The sequence below is a fragment of the Phymastichus coffea genome, unplaced genomic scaffold, assembly GCF_024137745.1.
Source record: "Phymastichus coffea isolate CEN01 unplaced genomic scaffold, Cenicafe_Pcof_1.1 PCOF00049, whole genome shotgun sequence".
In the NCBI taxonomy this organism is placed as follows: domain Eukaryota; kingdom Metazoa; phylum Arthropoda; class Insecta; order Hymenoptera; family Eulophidae; genus Phymastichus; species Phymastichus coffea.
Genome location: NW_026706860.1, coordinates 1,682,293 through 1,704,186, shown reverse-complemented (window position 1 = coordinate 1,704,186; position 21,894 = coordinate 1,682,293). Strand labels below are relative to the sequence as shown.

The 21,894-nt window shown below is 35.4% G+C and overlaps 2 protein-coding genes across 2 annotated transcripts in view; both read right to left on the bottom strand.

Moving 5' to 3' along the window:
* LOC131665279 (guanine nucleotide-binding protein G(I)/G(S)/G(T) subunit beta-1) overlaps positions 1 to 21,894 on the bottom strand; it is a 265,346-nt gene that overhangs the window by 226,894 nt on the left and 16,558 nt on the right. The gene's annotated exons all lie outside the window — the stretch shown is intronic.
* On the bottom strand, positions 2,718 to 4,483 carry LOC131665278 (tigger transposable element-derived protein 1-like). The gene is made up of 2 exons (XM_058937064.1): positions 4,340 to 4,483; positions 2,718 to 4,256 (listed from the first exon to the last, which is right to left on the bottom strand). Exons 1-2 carry the CDS (start codon positions 4,481 to 4,483, stop codon positions 2,718 to 2,720), a joined length of 1,683 nt encoding a protein of 560 aa, XP_058793047.1.

Sequence of the window (21,894 nt, the reverse complement as noted above, 5' to 3'; positions counted from 1 at the left end):
TAATTCTTAACCCATTAACGACCAATATGCTCAATTTTTTTGTCGATTTTCAACGCGTTTTTTCGGTAGTCATAGCCTAAGAAATTTTTGCAAACACGTATTTGGATGGGAAATTTAACGCTCTTTCAGAATCTTTTTTCAAAATTGCGATTGATTGCGTTATAAAAAAGTTATAGCCAATTAAACAATAAAAACCTGAAAAATTTTGCGATAAATCAAGTTTGCGATTTTTTTTAGCAATGTTACCGCTAAAAAATCATCAAACAAATATGATCAGAGGTGATAACGACTATCAAAGTTTCTCCAGGTGGCAAAATTAAAAAAAATCCATAAAAAACATTTCTCATTTTTTATCTCGGAAACCATTAAGTTTAGATGAAAAGTTCATTGAACAAAAAAGTCTTAGAATTAAACGAGAAATACGCCTGAATTTTTTCAGAATTTTCCGAGGCGATTTTTGAATTTTCGGAGAATACGGAAAATCCATTTTTCCAAAATCATCTCCAAAAATTCTAAAAAAATTTATGCGTGTTCCTTGATAAATTCTAAGACTTTTTGTTCCATAAACTTTTTCTCCAAACTCAATAGTTTTCGAGATAAAAAACGTTCTACTCTTAGCATGACCCAGAGATAACGACGAGGACGTAGTAGAATTTTGTCTCCTTTGGGGTGCTTGATTTGAGTGAGTCCCCTTGCCTCTCACTTTTCGAGGTGCTTGATTTGAGTGAGTCCCCTTGTCTCTCACTGCAATACGAATTTTTCAGTGTTTTTTTTTGAAACATTCAACACAAATCGATAAATCACATTTTTCACAGATAATTCTCGTTCTTACGGGACAATAAGAACAAAGTTTGAGTTTTGTTTGTTTGGACATATTGTGTTTCTCTTTTTTGCATTGTCTCTGCGTCATGTAATTTTTAGCTATTGAAAGTGCAAAATCTTTTGTTACAACCCTTTTTTTCTCATCATTGACAGCATTGAATAGTACAGTGGTATTTACAATCGAAGCTTGAATTAGTCTTAAAAAAACTACCCATGTCCACTTTTTTAAACGAATACTCGGAAGTAAATTGTTACAATGTCCGTCGTGGACATCATTGCCACCCATAAAACTGTTATAGACGCTAATAGTCCTCGGAAAAGGTATTTCAACTTTTTTTCCTTCTTGCTTACTGTATCTATTTGAAAAGGATAATGGAGTTACAGCAGTAAAAATAATCGAAACTGGTTTTGAATCCATCACAGTGATGTAATTTATACCACTGTTCTTATCGTGCTTCACGGCATACTCACCTCTTTGAGCTTTTTTATTTAGAACATTTTTATCTTTGACTCTATCTTCTCTAATAGTACCTGTACATTTTAGCCCAAGCTTCTGCAAATGCACAGCGAGATCTAAGCTTGTGAAATAATTATCAAAATAAAGATGAAACTAGATATTTTGCTCGGAGGTATAACACGAAAAAACTTTTCTAGTAAATTCATGACAACGCGAGAACCTAATGCACACTTACTAAATTTACTTCCCGTTGTAGAATTTTTTCCGCAGTATAAGTCAAGACCTAATACAAAACCATCGGAAGTACAAAGACCCCAGAATTTGAGACCAAATCGTATGGGTTTTCCACGAATGAATTGTTTTAGAACCGTCCTCGCATAAGACTTAGCCATCATTTCATCGATGGAAAGAGCAGTTCTCCACACACCGAACTTCATAATATTAATTTCAAATAGATTTAATAGTGAACGGACACGCCAAGCATAGTCAGTTGGATTTTTATCTTTCGTTTGTGAATATTTTAATTTGGATTTGATCTCTTCAAACTTATTACGTGACATAGCAGAAGAAACAACGTTACAAGATAAAAAGGGATCACGTGACCAGTAATCCCTCTGAGATTTCCTTTTGTTGAATGAAGTCAAATGATTATTCCCACGAATGTATTTAAGTCTTTTAACTTTAAATCAAAATTATTTTCTTTGCAAGCATCTATAATATATTGCTTCATTTCAGTTGAGAAAAATGTTTCAAACAGTTCTACTGGCTCCATTTCTTGTATTTTATTTTTTACCGAGTCTTTCAATAAAATTTTGTCTTTCAAATTATCATTATACTTTTTTTCTCCTTCCATCCACTGGAGTTTCATGCGTTCTTTCTAATTTAGTTTGAGTTTCAGTATATGTTTTACAAGCTTCTGTGTACGTTATATTAGAAATTTCATCATCCGAATCAGTATCGAAATCTGATCCATCAGAACCAGAATTGTCAGGATTTGGAAGGACAACTATATCATCGTAAGTGTTCTTTGAAGTATCAATTTCGTACATTTCATGGGAGCGAGTGGAACGTCTTTTACGTTTTTGGGACATGTTATACAAAATATTAAAAATACCTGATGAAAATAATTACTACAGTTTTCAATGCTTCTTGTCAAATCTAGACTTTAGAAAGCGAAAATAATCTTTTCGATTCGATTTACTGTATGGTCTCAAAATAACAAGAGACTAGTAAGTAATAAAAATGAGCTCACATACAATTTTCTGAATTGCTTTTTTGATATGTGTATATTAGTACAGGCGTCCCTCGTTATACGCGGTTAATTCGTTCCTGAAAATTCCGTGTATAAAAAAACCGCGTATAAAAAAGCATTAGTCTTATAGGAAATCGGGGGTTGCGTTCCACGTCCTTACAAAAATACGCAATTTTCACAAAAAAATCAGTTTTTTTTATTGAAAAAATCAGTTACACGACTTTGTTTTGCTCGTCGCAGTAAATCTGACTGTAATTCTGTATATGGGCGCATAGCTTCTTCGCAATCGTGTCTAAATTTAATACTGCGTGACATTATCGGGTCATTGAGAATTAACAATTCGAAAGCCTCTTGAGTTAATGACATCGTATTTGCCACTGTTTTGTACGAAAGATGTGGTGGTTCTTCTTGTGATCCAAGATCGTCGTCATCGTCCGGTACATGTCCCGGATCCAAGATCTCAACAAGGGCACTAGGTGTAAGATCAATGTTCTCATTTATCAAGTTCACAACTTCAGCTGCTTCCATGTCTTTAAAACCGTCTGCTTCGATCCCTTTTGCAACCTCTACGACCTGCTGTGCAATTTGCTGTGCGTTTAATTCGGACTGTTTGTCTTGAACAATTTCGGGCCACAATTTTCTCCAACTTGCATTCAGTGTGTAAGATGAGACTTCTTCCCAAGACGACTGCACGATAAGTATCGACTGTAAAATAGAGAATGTCTTCCAATAATCTCGCACTACTCCAGTAGGGTCGACTTGTCCTGCTGGAATTCTATTGATATCAGCGATCATATTTTTTAACACACGGCGTAAGTAGTAAGCCTTAAAGGTCGATATTACGGTTTGATCCATTGGTTGCAACAAAGACGTTGTGTTGGGCGGAAGAAACAAAACTTCTAAGTTGGGATGAGCATCTGATAAATTTTTTGGATGCGAAGGTGCATTGTCCATCAATAAAAGAACTTTAAAATCAAGATTTTCTGTTTTGAGAAAACTTTGCACTTCGGGCATAAACGATTTTGATATCCAGTCTTCCATAATTGTACCAGTAACCCATGCTTTTTTATTGAATTGCCAGAATACCGGTAAATGATCTTTTCGTTTCCCCTTAAGAGCACGTGGATTTTCAGATTTATAAACCAACAGTGGTTTGCACTTATAAGTGCCAGATGCATTACTGCACAACATCAGCGTGTAACGATCTTTCGAAATCTTAAAACCTGCCGCTTTGTTTTCATCTTTTGTTAAAAATGTGCGATTAGGCATCTTTTTCCAGAAAAGGCCAGTTTCATCACAGTTAAATACTTGTGATGCATGATACCCTTTTTCAGCAATTAATTCCTTGAAAACTTTCGGAAACTCTGTCGCAGCTTTATAGTCGGCAGAAGCACTTTCGCCGCTGAATTTGACATTATGAAGAGAATATCGTTTTTTAAAACCTTCGAACCAACCTTTACTAGCTGTAATCTTCTCATTCGTTTTTGAAATTTCCTTGTTGAGATAATCGAAATAATATAATGCTTGTTCACGGATCACTGCAGAACTTAGTGGAACTCTTTGGCGGGTTTTATCTTTTATCCAAATATACAACATGTCTTCCATTTTTTCCATGTTTGTGCTTCTCACGTATTTAACAGTTTTACCATGTACACCCACCTGTTCAGCCGTCTCTCTAATTTCTTTTTCATTGTTTCTAATTGTGCGGATTGTTGATTCATTAACCTGTTTGATATGTCGTATTTTACTTCTTTGCTTAAGATATAGTTGCAAACTATTGCAAACTATGCAAACTATTTGCAGCTTACTTGATATTGTTGAGCAAGGAAAACTACTTTTTCTCCTCTCCTAAGACTGTCAAGAATTTTCATTTTGTCTTCAAGACTCATAACTTTTTTTGCTCTTTTTACAACTCGTTTGTCAGGAGAATTGTTTTTGCGTTTAGGAGGCATTTTTATAACTGATTTTTTTATAAAAGTTTTATTAGAAAACTAATAAATGTTTTCTAAAAGCAGAAAAATAGATATATAATAATTTTGAGGTTTTGTTTAGAAAAAAAAACAATAAAATTTTACGACTAACGTGAATATTGCTCCGAATCGATCTTCGAACCGCGTATAATCGAGGGAATGACCGCGCATAACGAGGGATGGTGCATTTTCATTGACCGCGGATAATGAAAACCGCGGTTAAAAAAACCGCGTATAACGAGGGACGCCTGTATACGCTATAGAAACTGCACTTGTATACACATAAAAAGGCAAAACAATATTATATTATTGTTGAATGGCTGTTCTTTATTCTGTATCAAAAATATTAACGCTGCTAGGATTATAACCTAACTCACTTTTTATCTCGAAAACTATTGAGTTTAGAGGAAAAGTTTATAGAACAAAAAGTCTTAGAATTCATCAAGGAACATGCCTCAATTTTTTCCGAATTTTTGGAGATGATTATCGAAAAATGGATTTTCCGTTTTCTCCGAAAATCCAAAAATCGCCTCGAAAAATTCAGAAAAAATTCAGGCGTATTTCTCGTTTAATTCTCAGACTTTTTTGTTCAATGAATTTTTCATCTAAACTTAATGGTTTCCGAAATAAAAAATGAGAAATGTTTTTTATGGATTTTTTTTTATTTTGTCACCATTTTGTTGGAAGAAGTGGTTCAAAAATTCCACCAAAATTCCTGGAGATACTTTGATAGTCGTGATCATCTCTGATCATATTTGTTTGATGATTTTTTAGCGGTAACATTACTAAAAAAAATCGTAAACTTGATTTTTCGCAAAATTTTTCAGATTTTTATTGTTTAATTGGCTATAACTTTTTTATAACGCAATCAATCGCAATTTTGAAAAAAGATTCTGAAAGAGCGTTAAATTTCCCATCCAAATACGTGTTTGCAAAAATTTCTTAGGCTATGACTACCGAAAAAACGCGTTGAAAATCGACAAAAAAATTGAGCATATTGGTCGTTAATGGGTTAATGTGATGCGACATTAACCTATCGTATGTTCTCTATGTTTCTAAATAAACATCCATCTTTATCTTGAAGTGGTGTGTACTTATTTTATGTTTCGCTGTTTCTCCTCGAATTTCCACTACGTACTTGCCTGTGCTCACGCATACAAGGACCATTTGACAAGTACTTAATCTACAAGTAAAAACACCAAAATTTTGCAAAAAATAAAATTTATTTTTCAATGTAGTCTTCTTTTAGTTGAATACTTTTGATCCAGCGGTGTTCCAATTTTTTTAACCCCGTTGAAAAAAATGTTTTCTCTTAGTCTGCAAAGTAATGCCATGGTGGCGATTACTTCGTTGTTAGAGTGGAATCTCTTCCCGGCGAGTGAATTTTTTAGGTTCGGAAACAAAAAAAGTCGCACGGAACCAAATCTGGAGAATACGAGGGATGAGGCAGCAGTTCATAGTGTAATTCGACCAATTTAGCCGTGGCAACTGCAGAGGTGTGAGCCAGTGCATTATCGTGGTGGAAAAGCACTTTCTTTTTAGACCAATAGGGCCGTTTTTCTTTTAATACGGCGTCAAATCGGCTCAATAGTTCGGCGTAGTACTGTCCTGTGACCGTTTTGCCCTTCTCCAAGTAGTCAATAAAAATCACACCTTGAGAATCCCAGAAAACAAGTAATGTAATTTAATAAAACTAACTCTTTTACATCACTTGCACTGTATACATAAGCTGTTCGTGTGTAATGCAACGCTTTATAGCTTTCAAACAAGCTCTGAGAACCAGTGGTGGCGCTATCGGACCAAGTACCGAAAACACAAAAAATCCAAAGACCATTAGCTATTAAAAATACAAATTCGAAGAATCGCAATCAAATTTTCGGAGTCGCTCTGTCATATTCCAGATATCATGATTACTCATCCTGACATACATTATGCCACGCTCAAAAACAACTCGCGTATGTGCTGCTATGAACGATCCGTCAATGGGTTGAACTTAATTCATCATATAAAAAAACAAGTAATGCATCCAATAACCTGTAATGAAACGGTCGTTATTCGAATTTTGTTCGTTAAAATGTAAACTAAGACTCTATTTACAAAGTATTTGCCGGAGTGTCCTATGTATGTATAAACTCAAATTTGTTTATAATTTGATAAAACTAACTCTTTTGCATCATTTGCGCTGTATACATAAGCCTATCGTGCGTAGTTCAACGCTTTATAATAAGCCCTGAGAACCAGGGGTAGCGCTATTGGACCAAGTACTCAAAAAATAGAAATCCAAAAACAATTAGGTATCATAAATACAAAATCGAAGAATCGCGATCAATTTTTCGGAGTCATTCTTTCATATTTTGGATATCATGATTATTCATCCTGGTATACATTATGTCATGCTACAAAACGACTTGCATATGTTCTACTGCGAACGATCCACAAAGCCCATGCCGAAACTGAGTATGATATCGTCAATCTAACTATGCTATTCATAGCATATCCAAAAAAATGTTCTATTTCTAACTGTTTATAATAAATTATTTAAACAAATTCATTATTTACCCAAATTCATTATTTTCCAAAACTGATTACGGGAATAAATTCTACAGAAAAAATCGTGAAAAAAATGTATGTAACACTTTTTCGTTAAACTTTAATTGGTTAGTGAAAAATTGCAATAAATAATAACAAACCAAATAGTCAAGGTAATCACGCCAAATCCCACTGATCTTATAGCACGTTTAAGTTTTTATGCAGGATTGCTTACATGTTTTTCTTTGTGTCTTTTGCATACGAACATACAACATTTTTAACAATAGAATTTAGTTCTCGTCGTAAATGGTGATGTTGCACATATTTTGTAGCTACCTTGTTTTATTTCTTGGTCATTAGATGAACAATCACCGGTTCTCTTTGGCTTGGCAGAAGATTTACTTGAAAAATTTTCAATATAATATTCGTACACCTTTTGTATAATATCTTTAGTACTTTTGGGCAAGTATAGATGAAATTTATTAGAAATAACAGTGCCATTAGTCAGCGATGGTTGAAGAAATCGTAAAATGAGATATCATGTCCATTTCTTACTTTTAACTAACGACATCAATGCATTGCAATGTTGATTATGCAGATAAACTCCACCCATGTTTTGGTTGTACTAAGAAAATGCTTGAGAAAATGGAATCAATCGCTTGGATAACTCATGCCATCTGTGTTCAATTTTTGGTTTATCCCCATATTTCGAGAAAAGAATGGACACAGGTTTTGAATCCATCACTGTGATATAGTTCAGTTTCAAATTTTTATCATGTACAGCAATAGCAGTTCCTCTTTCAGCCTTTTTAGGAATTTCAACCTTCTCTTTCGCGCGATTTTGTCTGACAGTTCTAGTCGTTAACAACCCTATTTTTCTAGATGAACCATAAGATCCGAACTGGTGAAGAAATTGTTTAAGTATACATGGTATTTGCTAAGATCTTATTTTTTAGTTGCTTCTAATAGGAGTAAAAGTAACTTCATAACAACTTTAGATCCCAAAAAAAAGACAGAAGATTCCTTTCATCAACTCTTGCTTTACCTGTATAAATTTAGAAATTTATTATAGAAATTACAATCTAAAATTTTATATGTTCCATCTGCCGAAAAAGTCCCATACCTTTATGCTAAATCTGATTAGTTGATTCCTATATAATTTGTTTTATAGTAAACCTTCCAAAATACTTTACCATTACTTCATCGATTAATGAATTGCAGTCAAAGAAACCAAACTACATACTATTATCGCGAAAATAATCATATCGCTGCCTTTCAAATTTTATTACTTTTATCTTTATGTTTAAGTTCATAAAAGCTAATTCGTCTCTTGATTTCAATAACTGTATTCCTTATGATGAGTTCCGCTATAACTAGGCACTGTAGGATTTTCCCCTTATAAAAAAGTGATTTTAGTAAAACAATAATCACAAAGATTCTTTCTTGAATTTCAAATAGCTATAATTATATTGCCAATAATTTTTTTCGAATCCGTTATATACAAATCGAAATTGTGTTTTGATGAAGCTTCAATAATATAGTTTTTCATCGAACTTGAAAAATATATTTCAAATAACTCAAAAGAGTTTTTAAGAAATAAATGCATAATTGATGTGATATTGTAGTGATTGTCATCATTCACAGTTAAGGTGTGATTAAAAGCATTTTTTTGCCAATCAAAAAAAAGATTCTGTTTCGAAAACTATTGAGTATTACTATACGTAAGTATTTCTGATTTGTTCATAAGAATCAATAGTAATGAACTGTAATATTTAATAAATCATAATCATCTCATGATTGCTAGGAATGAATGTGATTCGACATGTCAAATTTCATCATTGGTCAATATCATTAACTTCAGATCAATTTTCAATTTCTTCAACTCTTAGTCTTGGCATTATTCGTTTTTTCAAGTATATGAAATGAAAAAATATTTCGGATAGAAAAAAATTATTTTCGTTATTAGATGAAGCTTTGAAGCTTAAAACTATAACCTTGAACACCAAAAAAGTAAACACCAAAATTTTAGATAGAAAGTATGTATAATTCTATAAATTATGCATAAAACCATGAGCCCGCCACTCAATCGTGATTTCTAACATGGATTGAAAATACTTAAATTCCAAAATTAATTTTCTAAATTTATCCATTCAACCTTTTCATTGAATTATCGGGGTAAGTACGGGCCTCAAAGATTCTGAAACTACACATTTGAGTCATTTTAGACTAACCAATTAAAGTGTGACGACAAAGTGATATATACAATTTTTTTATAATTTTTCCTGTAGAATCGATTGCCGTATTTAATTTTGAAAAATAATCAATTTTAGGTAATTTGTTTAAATAATTTGATATAAACAATTTCAAATAGCAAAAGAAAAAACATGGGCATTTTTTTTAAAGACAAGAGGTTTTAAAAAGTAAGGTGACTTTATGGTTTTCACAAAAAATATTTATTTATTGGTCAATATTTATGTTGTCCCCTTCAAAGTAATCCTCGTTAGATATAATACACTTGTGCCAGCGATTTTTCCAATCATCGAAGCACTTTTGATAATCATTTTGAGGTATAGCCTTGAGTTCTTTCAGCGATGCAGTTTTTATCTCCTCAATCGTTGAAAATCGATATCCTTTCATGGATATCTTAAGTTTTAGAAAAAGAAAAAAGTCACTGGGAGCCATATCCGGTAAATATGGAGGCTAAGGCATGACTGTGGGGTTGGTTTTGAACAAAATAGCTATTGCAAGCAACGATGACTGAGCAGGTGCATTATTGTGATGCAAAATCCACGAGTCATTTTTACAAAGTTCCGGACGTTTTCTGCGTATTGCCTCTCGGAAATGATGCCTAACTTTAAGGTAATACTCCTTATTAACCGTACGACCTTGTGGTAAGAATTTCTGATGAACTACGCCATGGTAATCAAAGAAGATAGTGAGCAAAACCTTGACATTTGATCGAACTTGGCGTGCTTTTTTGGGTGTTGGCTCTTCTGGGATCTTCCATTGGGACGATTGGACTTTAGTTTCGACATAATAACCATATACCCACGATTCATCACCAGTTATAACTTCTTTGAGATAATCAGGATCTTCATTGACTTCATTCAATATCTCCTAGCAATGGTCATGCAACGGTTCTTTTAATCAAAATTAAGCAATTTTTGAACGAATTTCTCATGCTCAAAACATCCGAAATAATATCATGGCATGAACCAATCGATATGCCAACATCTTCTGCAACTTCACTGATGGTGATTCGATGATTTTTTTAACACAATTTCTTTCACTGCGTCAAAGTTTTCATCTGTTGTTGATGTGCTGAGACGTCCAGGGCAAGGTTCGTCTTCGATATTTTCTCGGCCTTCTTGGAACAGTTTATACCACTTATACACATTTTTCTTACTCTGAGTAGAATCACCATATGCAATTGTTCACATTTCAAGAGCTTAAGAGTACTGGATACCATTTTTCACATAAAATTTAATGCAAACTTTTGCTCCATTCTTTTCGATAGAAGAAAATCGCCGAGCACATCAAACTCTAACCTCTGACACCTCTGCCAGAAAAACAATACGTACTGTAAATTAAAACTATAAATATATGATTGTAGCGAGTGTATCAACACAACAACAACATAATTCAAAAACTTAAATGTACGTAGCCCGCGGAAATTGAAAAGTCACCATACTTTTTGAACACCCCTCGCGTATGTTATGAATGATTCATGGTACTATGTTATTTTGACACTCTCTTACTCAGTTTCGATATGGGGCTTCATGGGTTAATGTAATTTTAGTTTGTACAAGGTCTGTCTGGAACGTATCGGGCCTACGTTAATATCTTAGCGCCATAGTATTCGAGCGACCTCTACAGGACAGAAACGTCGACAGTAAAGCCTCACGAATCTATTGGTTACTTACTGACACCTGCCGGACGAATAGTTCATGCGCAGCGTGTCTTTGTTTACAGTGCCTTTTTCGCGTTCATCGGATTTTGACATTGTCAAAAATGACTGAAAAACAAGATCAACGAATTTGCATCAAATTTTGCTTTCAACTCGGAAAAACGAGTTCGGAAACTATTGAAATGATGCAAAAGGCCTTCGGAAGCGAGTGTATGAGCAAAACACGAATAAAAGAGTAGTATAAACGGTTCAAGGATGGTCGCACTTCTGTCAATAGTATTTCTCGTTCCGGCCGACCTTCGACGACAAAAACCGCAGATAATATTGAGCGGGTACGACTTGCAATCGAATAAGATCGTCGTATGACTCTGCGAGAACTAGAAGAAGACCTTGGAATACCAAAAACTATCATTTCAGAAATTTTAACCGAAAATTTAGGAATGAACCGCGTGTGTGCGAAATTCATCCCAAAATTGCTCACAGCAGAGGAGAAGAACATTCGCTTAGAAATCGCTCTGGACAATCTGGAAATGGTCAATAATGATAATGTGCTTAGAAAAGTTATTACAGGTGATGAATCATGGGTTTATGGTTATGAACTTGAAACAGAATAACAATCTTCACAGTGGAAGCATTCTGAATCGCCAAGACCAAAAAAAGCACGTCAAAGTCGGAGCAATGTTAAGTCAATGTTGATGGTTTTTTTCGATTGAAAAAAAGCAGTATCGGTCGGGGATTCGATTCTTGTTTTTGGAAGGGAAATCGCGTAGCGAAATCAAAAAGCGCTTGGATGCTGTGTACGGTGACTCTTCTTCTTCGATGGCGACCGTCAAAAATTGGTTTAACGAGTTTCAACGTGGTCGCACGTCGATTTTTGAAGAGCCACGTCCAGGTGCTCCTAAAACGGCTACCACGGAGGATAACGTGACAAAAATTTACGATCTCATATTGGCAGATCGATGATTGATTCATGTCCTGCATGAAATTTTTGGCATGAGAAAGCTGTCGGCGCGATGGCTGCCGCATTTGCTCACTCCGGACAACAAGCGCAACCGTGAGACAACTTCAGAGCAATGTCTGACGCTGTTTAAGCGCAATCCGAAGGAGCTTCTGCATCGTTTCGTGACAGTCGACGAAACATGGATCCACTAGTATACACCAGAGACCAAGGAACAGTCGAAACAGTGGACTTTACCCGGCGAAAGTGCTCCGAAGAAGGCGAAGACTGCCCCATCGGCCGGAAAGGTGATGGTCACCGTTTTCTGGGATTCACAAGGTGTCATCTACATCGACTACCTGGAGAGGGGCAAAACGGTCACAGGGCTGTACTATGCCGAATTATTGGGCCGATTCGACGTCGAATTGGAGAAAAAACGGCCCCATTTGGCGAAGAAAAAAGTGCTCTTCCACCATGACAACGCACCGGCTCACACCTCCGCCGTCACCATGGCCAAATTGGTCGAATTAGGCTACGAACTGCTGCCCCATCCACCGTATTCTCCAAATTTAGCCCCATGCGACTTCTTTTTATTTCCAAAATTGAAAAAGTCACTCGCCGGGCAGAAATTTGAGTCAAATGAGAAGGTAATCGCTGCCACGGAAGCTTACTTTTCAGACCTCGAGGAAACGTATTTTTCAGACGGGTTAAAGAAGTTGGAGCATCACTGAGCCAAGTGTATCGAACTAAAAGGAGACTATGTTAAAAAATAAAACGCCACTTTTCCAAAATTTTCAATTTTCTTTGATAGGCTAAGTACTTATCGGACCACCCTCGTAATTTTACAAATGATAATTCAAATTGTGTTATTATACAGATTTCATTTTACAAATGAGAATTCAAGTTGTGTATTCAATCACCCATATTTAGTAAAAATAATGTGATCATGCAAAACTACCCCCAGCCACCCGTAAATCCATTTGAAATAGCCGTTTCAGTGAAATTTTCAGTTAATGTCAAATTTTAATTATTTAAACAATATTTTGATATTATTATTTTCTTCAAACAACGATAACATTTGATATTATACTAAAATAAAGCTATTCAATTTCTGTTATTTCTGGAAAAATAAGTGTGAATGTTTAAAATAATTTCCAACATCTAAAATACTTAAGCTCTACGTTATTTGTTTTCTGACGTATTCTTTATGTTGTTAAAATAAGCGACGTATCATTTTAAATTTCAATAATGTAGTATATTAGTAATAGTTATATTTCATATTTGCCATTGTTAAAAATCTGTAATTAAATTCTTCATTGTTTTATTTTAATTCATACCAAATTCATGTCAGTTTTCGTCGTTTCATTGACGGCTATACAGCAGTTTTCAATGTAATGTATATAATCTCTTAACGCTATATGCTTTATATCATTATTATATCTCAGTAATCAATATTCAGGAATTTTAACATCATGCGAAATCATTGAATTATAAAGAAACCTTAATCACTACCTCCCCCCACAAAACCACATATCGCCCACTACTATACTATTTCCTCTCTTTTTCAAAAGCAAGCACACAATTTAATGTACTACGGTTTCCAATTGAAAATTGACTAACATAGAGCAAATGTATCTTACTGAACTCAAACTATTATTTTACTGTAAAATTGACTGTTACTCAAATTACTGATTACTCGAATATTTTAAATATTATACAATGTTAGTGCAATAAGCTGTACGTACTTATTTATAGTATTAATTTTACTTATCTTACTATGTTTCTATACATTTGTGTTATTAATCGAACATATATTGTTTAACAGTTTGTAGCCTTTTGACAAATAAAAATCAGGCGATGTCAGATCCGGAGAGCAAGCACACCATTCAACTGGGCCTTGTCGTCCAATCCACCTGCCATTGTAGTTTTTATTCAAAAACTGACGCGCAACGAGTGAAAAATGCGCTGGAGCATCATCATATTGAAACCACATTTTTACTCGCGTTGCTAAATCAACGTCTTCTAACAGTCTTGGCAGGTGATCCCGTAGCAACTCTAAATAAGTATGTCCAATCAAATAGACATTTACTTCTCCGCACCATACAATTAGACTTCATCGATTCTGATGGTCCAAAGCTCTATACCAGTAGGGATTTTCGCCCGACCAATAGTGGCAGTTATACCTATTGAGCTGTCTATCGCTATGAAATATAGCTTCATCTGAGAAAAATACATATCGAAAGAAACGAGGATCATTGTCTATCACTTGCAAAGCCCATTGACATAAATTAACACGCGCCAAAAGATGATGTGGTCTCAAGGCTTGCGTCAGAGAAATGTGACAAGCGTGGAAGCGATGTACTTGAGACTGTACGTTGTGGTATTCCTATTTCTCTTTCAATCTGCCTGGTACTAATGTGTGGATCAAGATGAACAGCCGTTAGAACAACCAATCCTCGCACATCATTGTCATCGTATTAATGATGTCGGCATTGGCGCATTAGCTCTCCGGTACATGCTCTTTCAGACAAGTTTCTTATAGTCATATCAGTAAGATGTCTTCGGTCTCGGTACCGTTCAGCGTACAGTCTCGATGCAGCTGCATAATTGTTATGATATTTCCCTAATATCATTATCATATCGACAATTTTAGTAGGCATATAATCTACTATCTCTATTGAGTATCCGTCCACAAAATAACTCAAGGACTTAGAACCTTAACTTACATATGTAATAATCTGATCAAGTTTTAATAATGAATACAATATTTTAGAAAAAAGTAATACCAATCAGAAACTTTATAGTTTACAATCATGAAAGTATTATGCATGACTTTGCGTATTAACAATATTACTGGAAAATTTTTCATTCCTCAGAATTTATCATTTTGCAATACATAACTTGAAGATATTTACATATACACTTTTTGCATTGAAATTAAAATTAAATAAATGTAATTGAATCTTAAGTTCTTTAAGATGAAACCAATAATTTACAATTTATTCATCTTTAAAATCAAACACGGTTAAACAGCTTCATATGACTAATCACATGAAGTGAGAAGGAGGGGAAAAGAGGAGCAAGATAATACGATAGGTAGGGTAGGGAGAGGGATGAGTAAGGGAGGGAATGGAAAGAATAGGATGGGAAAAGGAAAGGGGGAAGGGACAGATCGATGTTTTCTTATTTGAATTACTTTCGACGTCAATAGTGTCAGACTTAAGTTAACATGTTTCAAATAGATACTTTCCCAGCGACTGCTTCGTTAGAGAACTTTAAAAAATTACTATCCAAATTTTTTAAATTTTGCTCTTGAATTACCCCTGTGAAGGTTACGAAAATAAACCTTTGAATATTATTTCGGACAAATAATTTCCCGCTTTTTTTAAATCCGGTGGAAAAATAGGGGCTTCCATTGAAAAATTAAAAAATTAAGATCTTGAAAAGACTTTGAGGGTGGGGTGGAGGTCATTCGGACCATATAAATATCCTATCATCTGAACGTACAATTTCACGTAGAATTCAAACCTGCGACGAAAAATGAGGGGTCCCATTTAAAAAGTAAGGTTGATCTCAAAATGATTTTGAGGTGGGTTCATTTGGACCCCACACATTACAGGATTTGAACGTAGAATTTAACATAGAATCCGAATCCGAGATAAAAATTTAAAAAAACGTTCCTATTTAAAAAAACATTGACCTTGGAATAACCTTGACCCATCATGTTCAAGGTCAAATTTAAGATCACCAAAATATGGCCCTTTTGGTATTGAACAACGTTTGTCTGAACTATTTTTCTGTACATGGATAGAATGTGAGATATAGGAGTCCATAGATTAAAATGACTCACCTTGTATGATAACAGCAAAAGAATCAGTGTATATTTATTCACACATAAAAAGATATAAATAGCTACGAGAGCGGCAACGAAGGCAATTAACACAGCGACAGCGGCATGAATGACGAAGGCTCGATTTCTAACAGTGCAGCAATACTTGGAAGCGACTGGAGAGAGAGACACAGCGACTTGCTTCGGATGTTATGATAGTGTGCGCGAGTGGGGTATCGTTTTACTAATTCTTATTGTGCTGAAGATCATCCACTTCTCCAAATCCCCCTTTCGCTTTTTTCTTCATCTTTGTATACTTATGACTCGTGCAAGGTCGATTTACTAAACTGCTCTGGTCAGAAATATAACTTTTGGCCTTGATGTCACCGTCGCTGCCGCTCCCGTACCCAGTTCTATGAGTTACACGTGCATGAATATTGTGGCGGGGAATTTCGGGGGGTCTTATCTGCGCTCTCGAAGCTCTTCCGCACAAGACCTGATTGGCTCTTTATCCCTGATTATTTTAGGGCGCCAGACCGCCGTGTGATTAGGGCGATCGTCGGGGATAGGGCCTAGAATCGCGACGTATTCCGGCTTGCTTCCAAGGCGACTGCGCAGTATGGGCAAACGTACGTGGACCCGCGATCTCCTTTATTTCAGGCCTTTGATGTCCAACAATTTGGTTTCCTTCCATCCTCTCGTCCGTAATATACCGGTAGGTCAGGTTCTGACACTACCTCGGGTCGGAGGTTCGTTCGAATTCGCGCGTATGTTACCTATCGTGGGAACGGAAAAATGACGAACCAGTGTTTCCCGATTACAACCATCCGCGGCTGAAAATAATCAGCATGCAAAGAAGGTAGTGTAACAAGACACAAAAATTATAAAAAAAATTGATCACTCTTCATTAATTTTATTTCAACCTACATATACAAATGGTCTAATTAGCGAAAGGTCAGTATAACTCAACACGACTCTACGCAACAGTAAAAACGCGAATTAATAGAGACTAAAAAATTCTTTTCGTTCGGTCTTCGATTAAACGAAAATGGCGGAATGATCAGCGCGACGTAATCGAAGAATTAATACCTGGCTTAATTAGGTTTAATATTCAAGTTAGTCCTAATAACCAAGGAATTGGTTAACGCGACCTAACTCAAACACTAACTGATTTCCGATTAATCTAACACTCGCATTAAATTCAAATAAAGGCGAAAGGTCAGTGCGAATGAGCTAAACACTAATCTTCTTCGCGCCTAACTTTAACACGCGCGTTAAATTCGAATAACGGCGGAAAGTTAGCGCAAATGAACTAAACACTGAATTTCTATATCTTCGATTATAACTGATTCGGGGAGATAGCGAAGGTCAACACGAATTATCTGGATCACTGATTTCTTCTTCGATCACCTTTTTCTAATCCCGTCAGTTCAGGGAAATGGCGGAATGGTCAGTGCGAATCACTTTCCGTACCAGAGAGATCGGCGTCGACGGATCCACGCGTCGCGGCGACCTGTTAGGCCGAGAAATTCACGTCCTCACTCCATAATTTCTCATAATGAGTGGCATTTTGCCTACTTACGATTTCGGTGGAAGATTCTGCGAGCGAAATTGAAATATTAGGTTGTCTGGCACAGGTCACTCGTTCCAGCTCGAGAGATAGCGACAAAATGGACGAGAATCGGCTTTTCGCGGTAAAAGATCACCCTTTCACTCCTCTTTCCGAGAAGAAAATATATTATTGGCCGATATGCTAATTCGGATATCGGTAGCGCCCTCCGAAATTTTCATCATTGGTCAGTATGTAAATTAGAGATACAACGCCCTCATTTTATCTCTTACTTTTGTCACCAGTTACCCTCTCTCACCCCCTAAGTAAATAGCCCTCTAAGTCGGTTAGCATTGATCGATCAGAAAGATCTACCCCTACTCTTATCTATTTTTCGATGCGGACGGAAATCAAATTTTATTCTAATTCGCTTATAGGTCGTGACGTCACCAGCGAGTTTCGTCAGAAGTTCGAATTTTGTCAGTCAATTTTTCAATTTAATTTGTCGGAATGTTTGTCGCTTATAATTACAATAAAGGGGTGTATCGGTCGCATACAAATTTTCCTACTTCTGTATTTTTTCCATTTTTCATACTTAAATTCAACTTTAATTAATTGTGAATAATAAAATAACTAAAGTCGTTTCATTCGTAGCGCTCTCATCTTCGTATTTACATTTAATTCTATTTATCATTTCGCTCGCTTCATATAGTCTGTCTCGCTCGCTCATGTTCAGTCTGTCTCGGCGCTTCAAAATGGCCGCTCGCTCTCTCGCACGTAAGTCTCGTGTTCTGATACCGGTCTTTAGAGCGCCTCGTGGAGCGCTCCTGTTTCGGTCAGGTGATGTGTATGTTTGAGTGTTGTTTGTGTCTCCGGGTGTCACTAGTGGTCAGCATCAGTGTGTGTGTGGCGCTCAGGATGTCGCCGATGGTGCGCAGCAGCCTGACATAGCTGATTACCGGCTGCCACTTCATTAGTGATTTTCTGCTCACCCCAGGTGTGCCAGCGTTCTACGAGTGTCAGTGCTAGTGTCAGGGAGTGTAACGGACCTGCATGTGTCATCAACATGCATTTCCGTTGCATTTCCCAGTTAAGTTTCCCGTGTTTTCTCTCTGGTCGTGAGTATGTGTGTACGTGCGCTCTCATTTTATGTAGTGTGCTTCATTTTCGAGTATCCGTCGGATCGCGTTCGTCGGCTTGCTTCGTTAATTTCTCCGGTGTTTGTGTACGGACATAAAAAGAGATAAGTGTTTGTGTTAGGGCGCGTCTGGATTCGCATTATACGGCTGGTTACAGGGCGGCAAGGGACGGGGATGACTTTCCTGAGGTATTGCAAATAATGCAACACTCTCAGGCAAAGCCTTGTAATGTACCGCATTACAATATACATTTACTATTGCTATATATTAAAAGTTACAATAATATATTTAGTAAATCAAAATTTAATTTTGATAACATTATTATTGCTCATATTATTAGAAGCACAATATCAAATATAGAATATTACTTATAAAACGTTTATCATGAAATTAACATTTATTTTTTAAATTCACTTCGTGTTCATTCATTTAATATAACAGAAATTTTTTAGAAAAAATGATATAAAATATATATTGTTAAGACATTATATATACAAAATCGAAAACTGCAGTCATTAATGCAATGTCGATAACTGACATGAATTCCATATGAATTATAATAAAACAATGAAGAATTTTTTAATATTCTTCAAGCAATTTCAAATTTAATTACAGATTTTTAACAATGGCAAACATGAAATATACCTATTAAAAATATATTATATTAATGTAATTAAAAATAATACGTCATGAATTTTGTTAGCATAAACAATATTTCAGACGAAAATACCGAAGAGATTAATTATTTTAAACATACACACTGAAGGAAATGAAAATGGCTTTTCCGAATAATTTCATTTCATTTCAGTATAATATCTAATGATATCATAGTTTGAAACGAATCAAATTATCAAAACATTATTTAATTAATTGAAAACTCACAATATCGAGATGCATGCACTATTTCCTTGTAAGAAAGAAAGCTAGCTTTTCGATAGAGACAACGTACGAGTATGTTCGTTTTAATATAATCTTCAATATCATTAAATTTGTATTCATCCCCTGTAGGGAGGGAAGTTGATTCCGAGCGTCAGCAAAGATGATATAATAGGAAACTTGAAACTTCAAAAATGAAAATTTGACTGGTATGGCTCTGTTCTAATGGACTTAGGGGTGGCTGGGGATAGTGCCGCACGCTCATTGTTTTTTTACTAAAAGTCCAAGATATAATACGCAACTTGAAACTTTATTTGTAAAATAAAATTGTTTTTTAAAATAAAAAACACATAATATCAAATTTGCAGGAATTTGCTGAAAATTTCATTCGAACAGCTATGTTCAAATGGACGTAGGGGTGGCTGAGGACAATTTCGCACGCTCATATTATTTTTACTAAATATTGATAATAAGATGCGTAATTTTAAACCTCCTATTTGAAATGAAACGTATGTCATAACAAATAAAGCTGAAATGATTGAAAATTTCATTGCAATGTTCAAATGGTCTTAGGGGTGACTTTTACTAAATATTGATAAGATGCGTAATTTGAAACCTCCATTTTCAATGAAAAGTGTGTAATAACAAATTATGCTAGAATAATTGAAAATTACACTGGACCGGCTATTTTCCAATGGACGTAAGGCTAGGTGGGGGTAGTTCCGCACGCTCGTATTTGGTGTATGTATACAGCTGGACATATTTATTAATGTCAATTATTCTTTTTATAATAATAGCATGTCATAATACCATAATAGACTTAACTTTTCGCCCGATCGGCTACTTTACCCCATAGGGGTAACTAAGGATAATTCCGAAGCCTTAAAATATTTTTAGTTATTCACAAAACTACAATGCGTGAGGTGCCTAACCGCTTACCGATTAATATTTGTGTAAAAACTTAATGTATAAGCAAGTATAGGAGAGGCAGTGACAGAATAATTAAGGATAAATTTAAAGGGTTGTAATCAAATTTGGACAGTTTTTCGGCTTAATACATCGTTATTGTATCATATTTAATCAATATATATATAGAGATGAACGCTAATTTTGGCATTTTATATTGAACTCTATCCGAAAAGTTAAATTATTAGCCAATCAGTAAAGTGACAGTTAAATTCAAAATTTAATTCAATAAACTCGAAAAAAAGAAACCAACGATCGAAATGGCCACTCAATCAGGAGATGGCAAGACCACCCTCAATAATAACAACGAAAATATTAAAATCGTTAGCGGCAAGACAAAGAAATAAACAAAGCATAGAAAACTAAGCCCAAAACATAAAACGACAAGCACAATTATTAGATTATTGGCTAAGTACCACAAGAAACAGGTATGAAATAATTCAAGAAAATAAAGAAAATAAAGAAAATCATAGTGAAGAAGAAAACAATAAAGAAAATAAATTGAAAAGCAAATCTCCTCCGATCTTCGTTTACACTGAAGAGAATATCAAACCGATAGAAAATCTAATGAACTCAATAACCAAAGAAAATCAGACCTTAAAAATGATAGGACAAAACAAAATTAAAATTCAGCTAAATATTTGCCAATTTTAACTGCATTGATAGTAAGAAACACGCAATTTTACACTAACTAACGCAAAGAAGAAAAATATTTCAAAGTTATATTAAGAAATGTTCACCCGTCAGTTGATATACAGAGTGTCCCATTTTAAAGGAACCACCCCAAAATTTTCTACGGTTGGCGTTCTACAAAAAAATTGTTCAGACAAAAGTTGTTTGGGACAATGAAGGACACCTTTCCCAGAAATCAGATTTGACTATTAGATTTAATTTCAAGGTCATTTGAAGGTCACAGTCATTTTTTGAATAGGAACCTATAATTTTTATCCCGGATTCGAAAAGAGCGAGAAATTCTACGTTTAGATAAGGTATTATGTGTGGGGTGTGGTTAACTCCCTCCCCCCGCGTAAGGTCATGTAGGGGTCAAATTTATTATTTTCTTCATCTATGCACAGGGATGATCGGGCAAGGGTAAGATTAATTGTAATAACCCAATAACTTGCTGGTAATATCTTGCCGCCCCCCCCCCAACCCAATAAGTGGACGGTAATATCTTGCTGCAGCACGATATCGGCCTTGACCATCAAAATTACCCAGGGAGACTTCGGTACCCTAACCACGTGAGAATCCGAATCATTGAACGAAGAGAAAGACGTTGACCACGAAAACGCAGAAATCGTCGTCACATTATGAGATAGAACAACGATAATCCACGAATTCTCGTTGTTTTGGCAATGGTTGATTTGGATCATCATATCTCTGCGTGAAATTCAGAGACGTACTGGAATCCCATGAACAACAGCCGGTAGAATTTTGCGGCTTCATAAATTTCATCCGTATCACATAACTTTGACTCAAGCTTTGATGCCAGATGATCTCCGCCGCAGACTCGAATTCTGTAGTTGGGCACAAGCAAGGGATCATGAAAATCCTGAATTTTTCAGATACATAATGTTTTCGCACGAAGCTACATTTCATAGTAATGGGCAACTCAATCACCATAATAGTCATTATTGGTCTATCTAGAACCCTCATTGGGT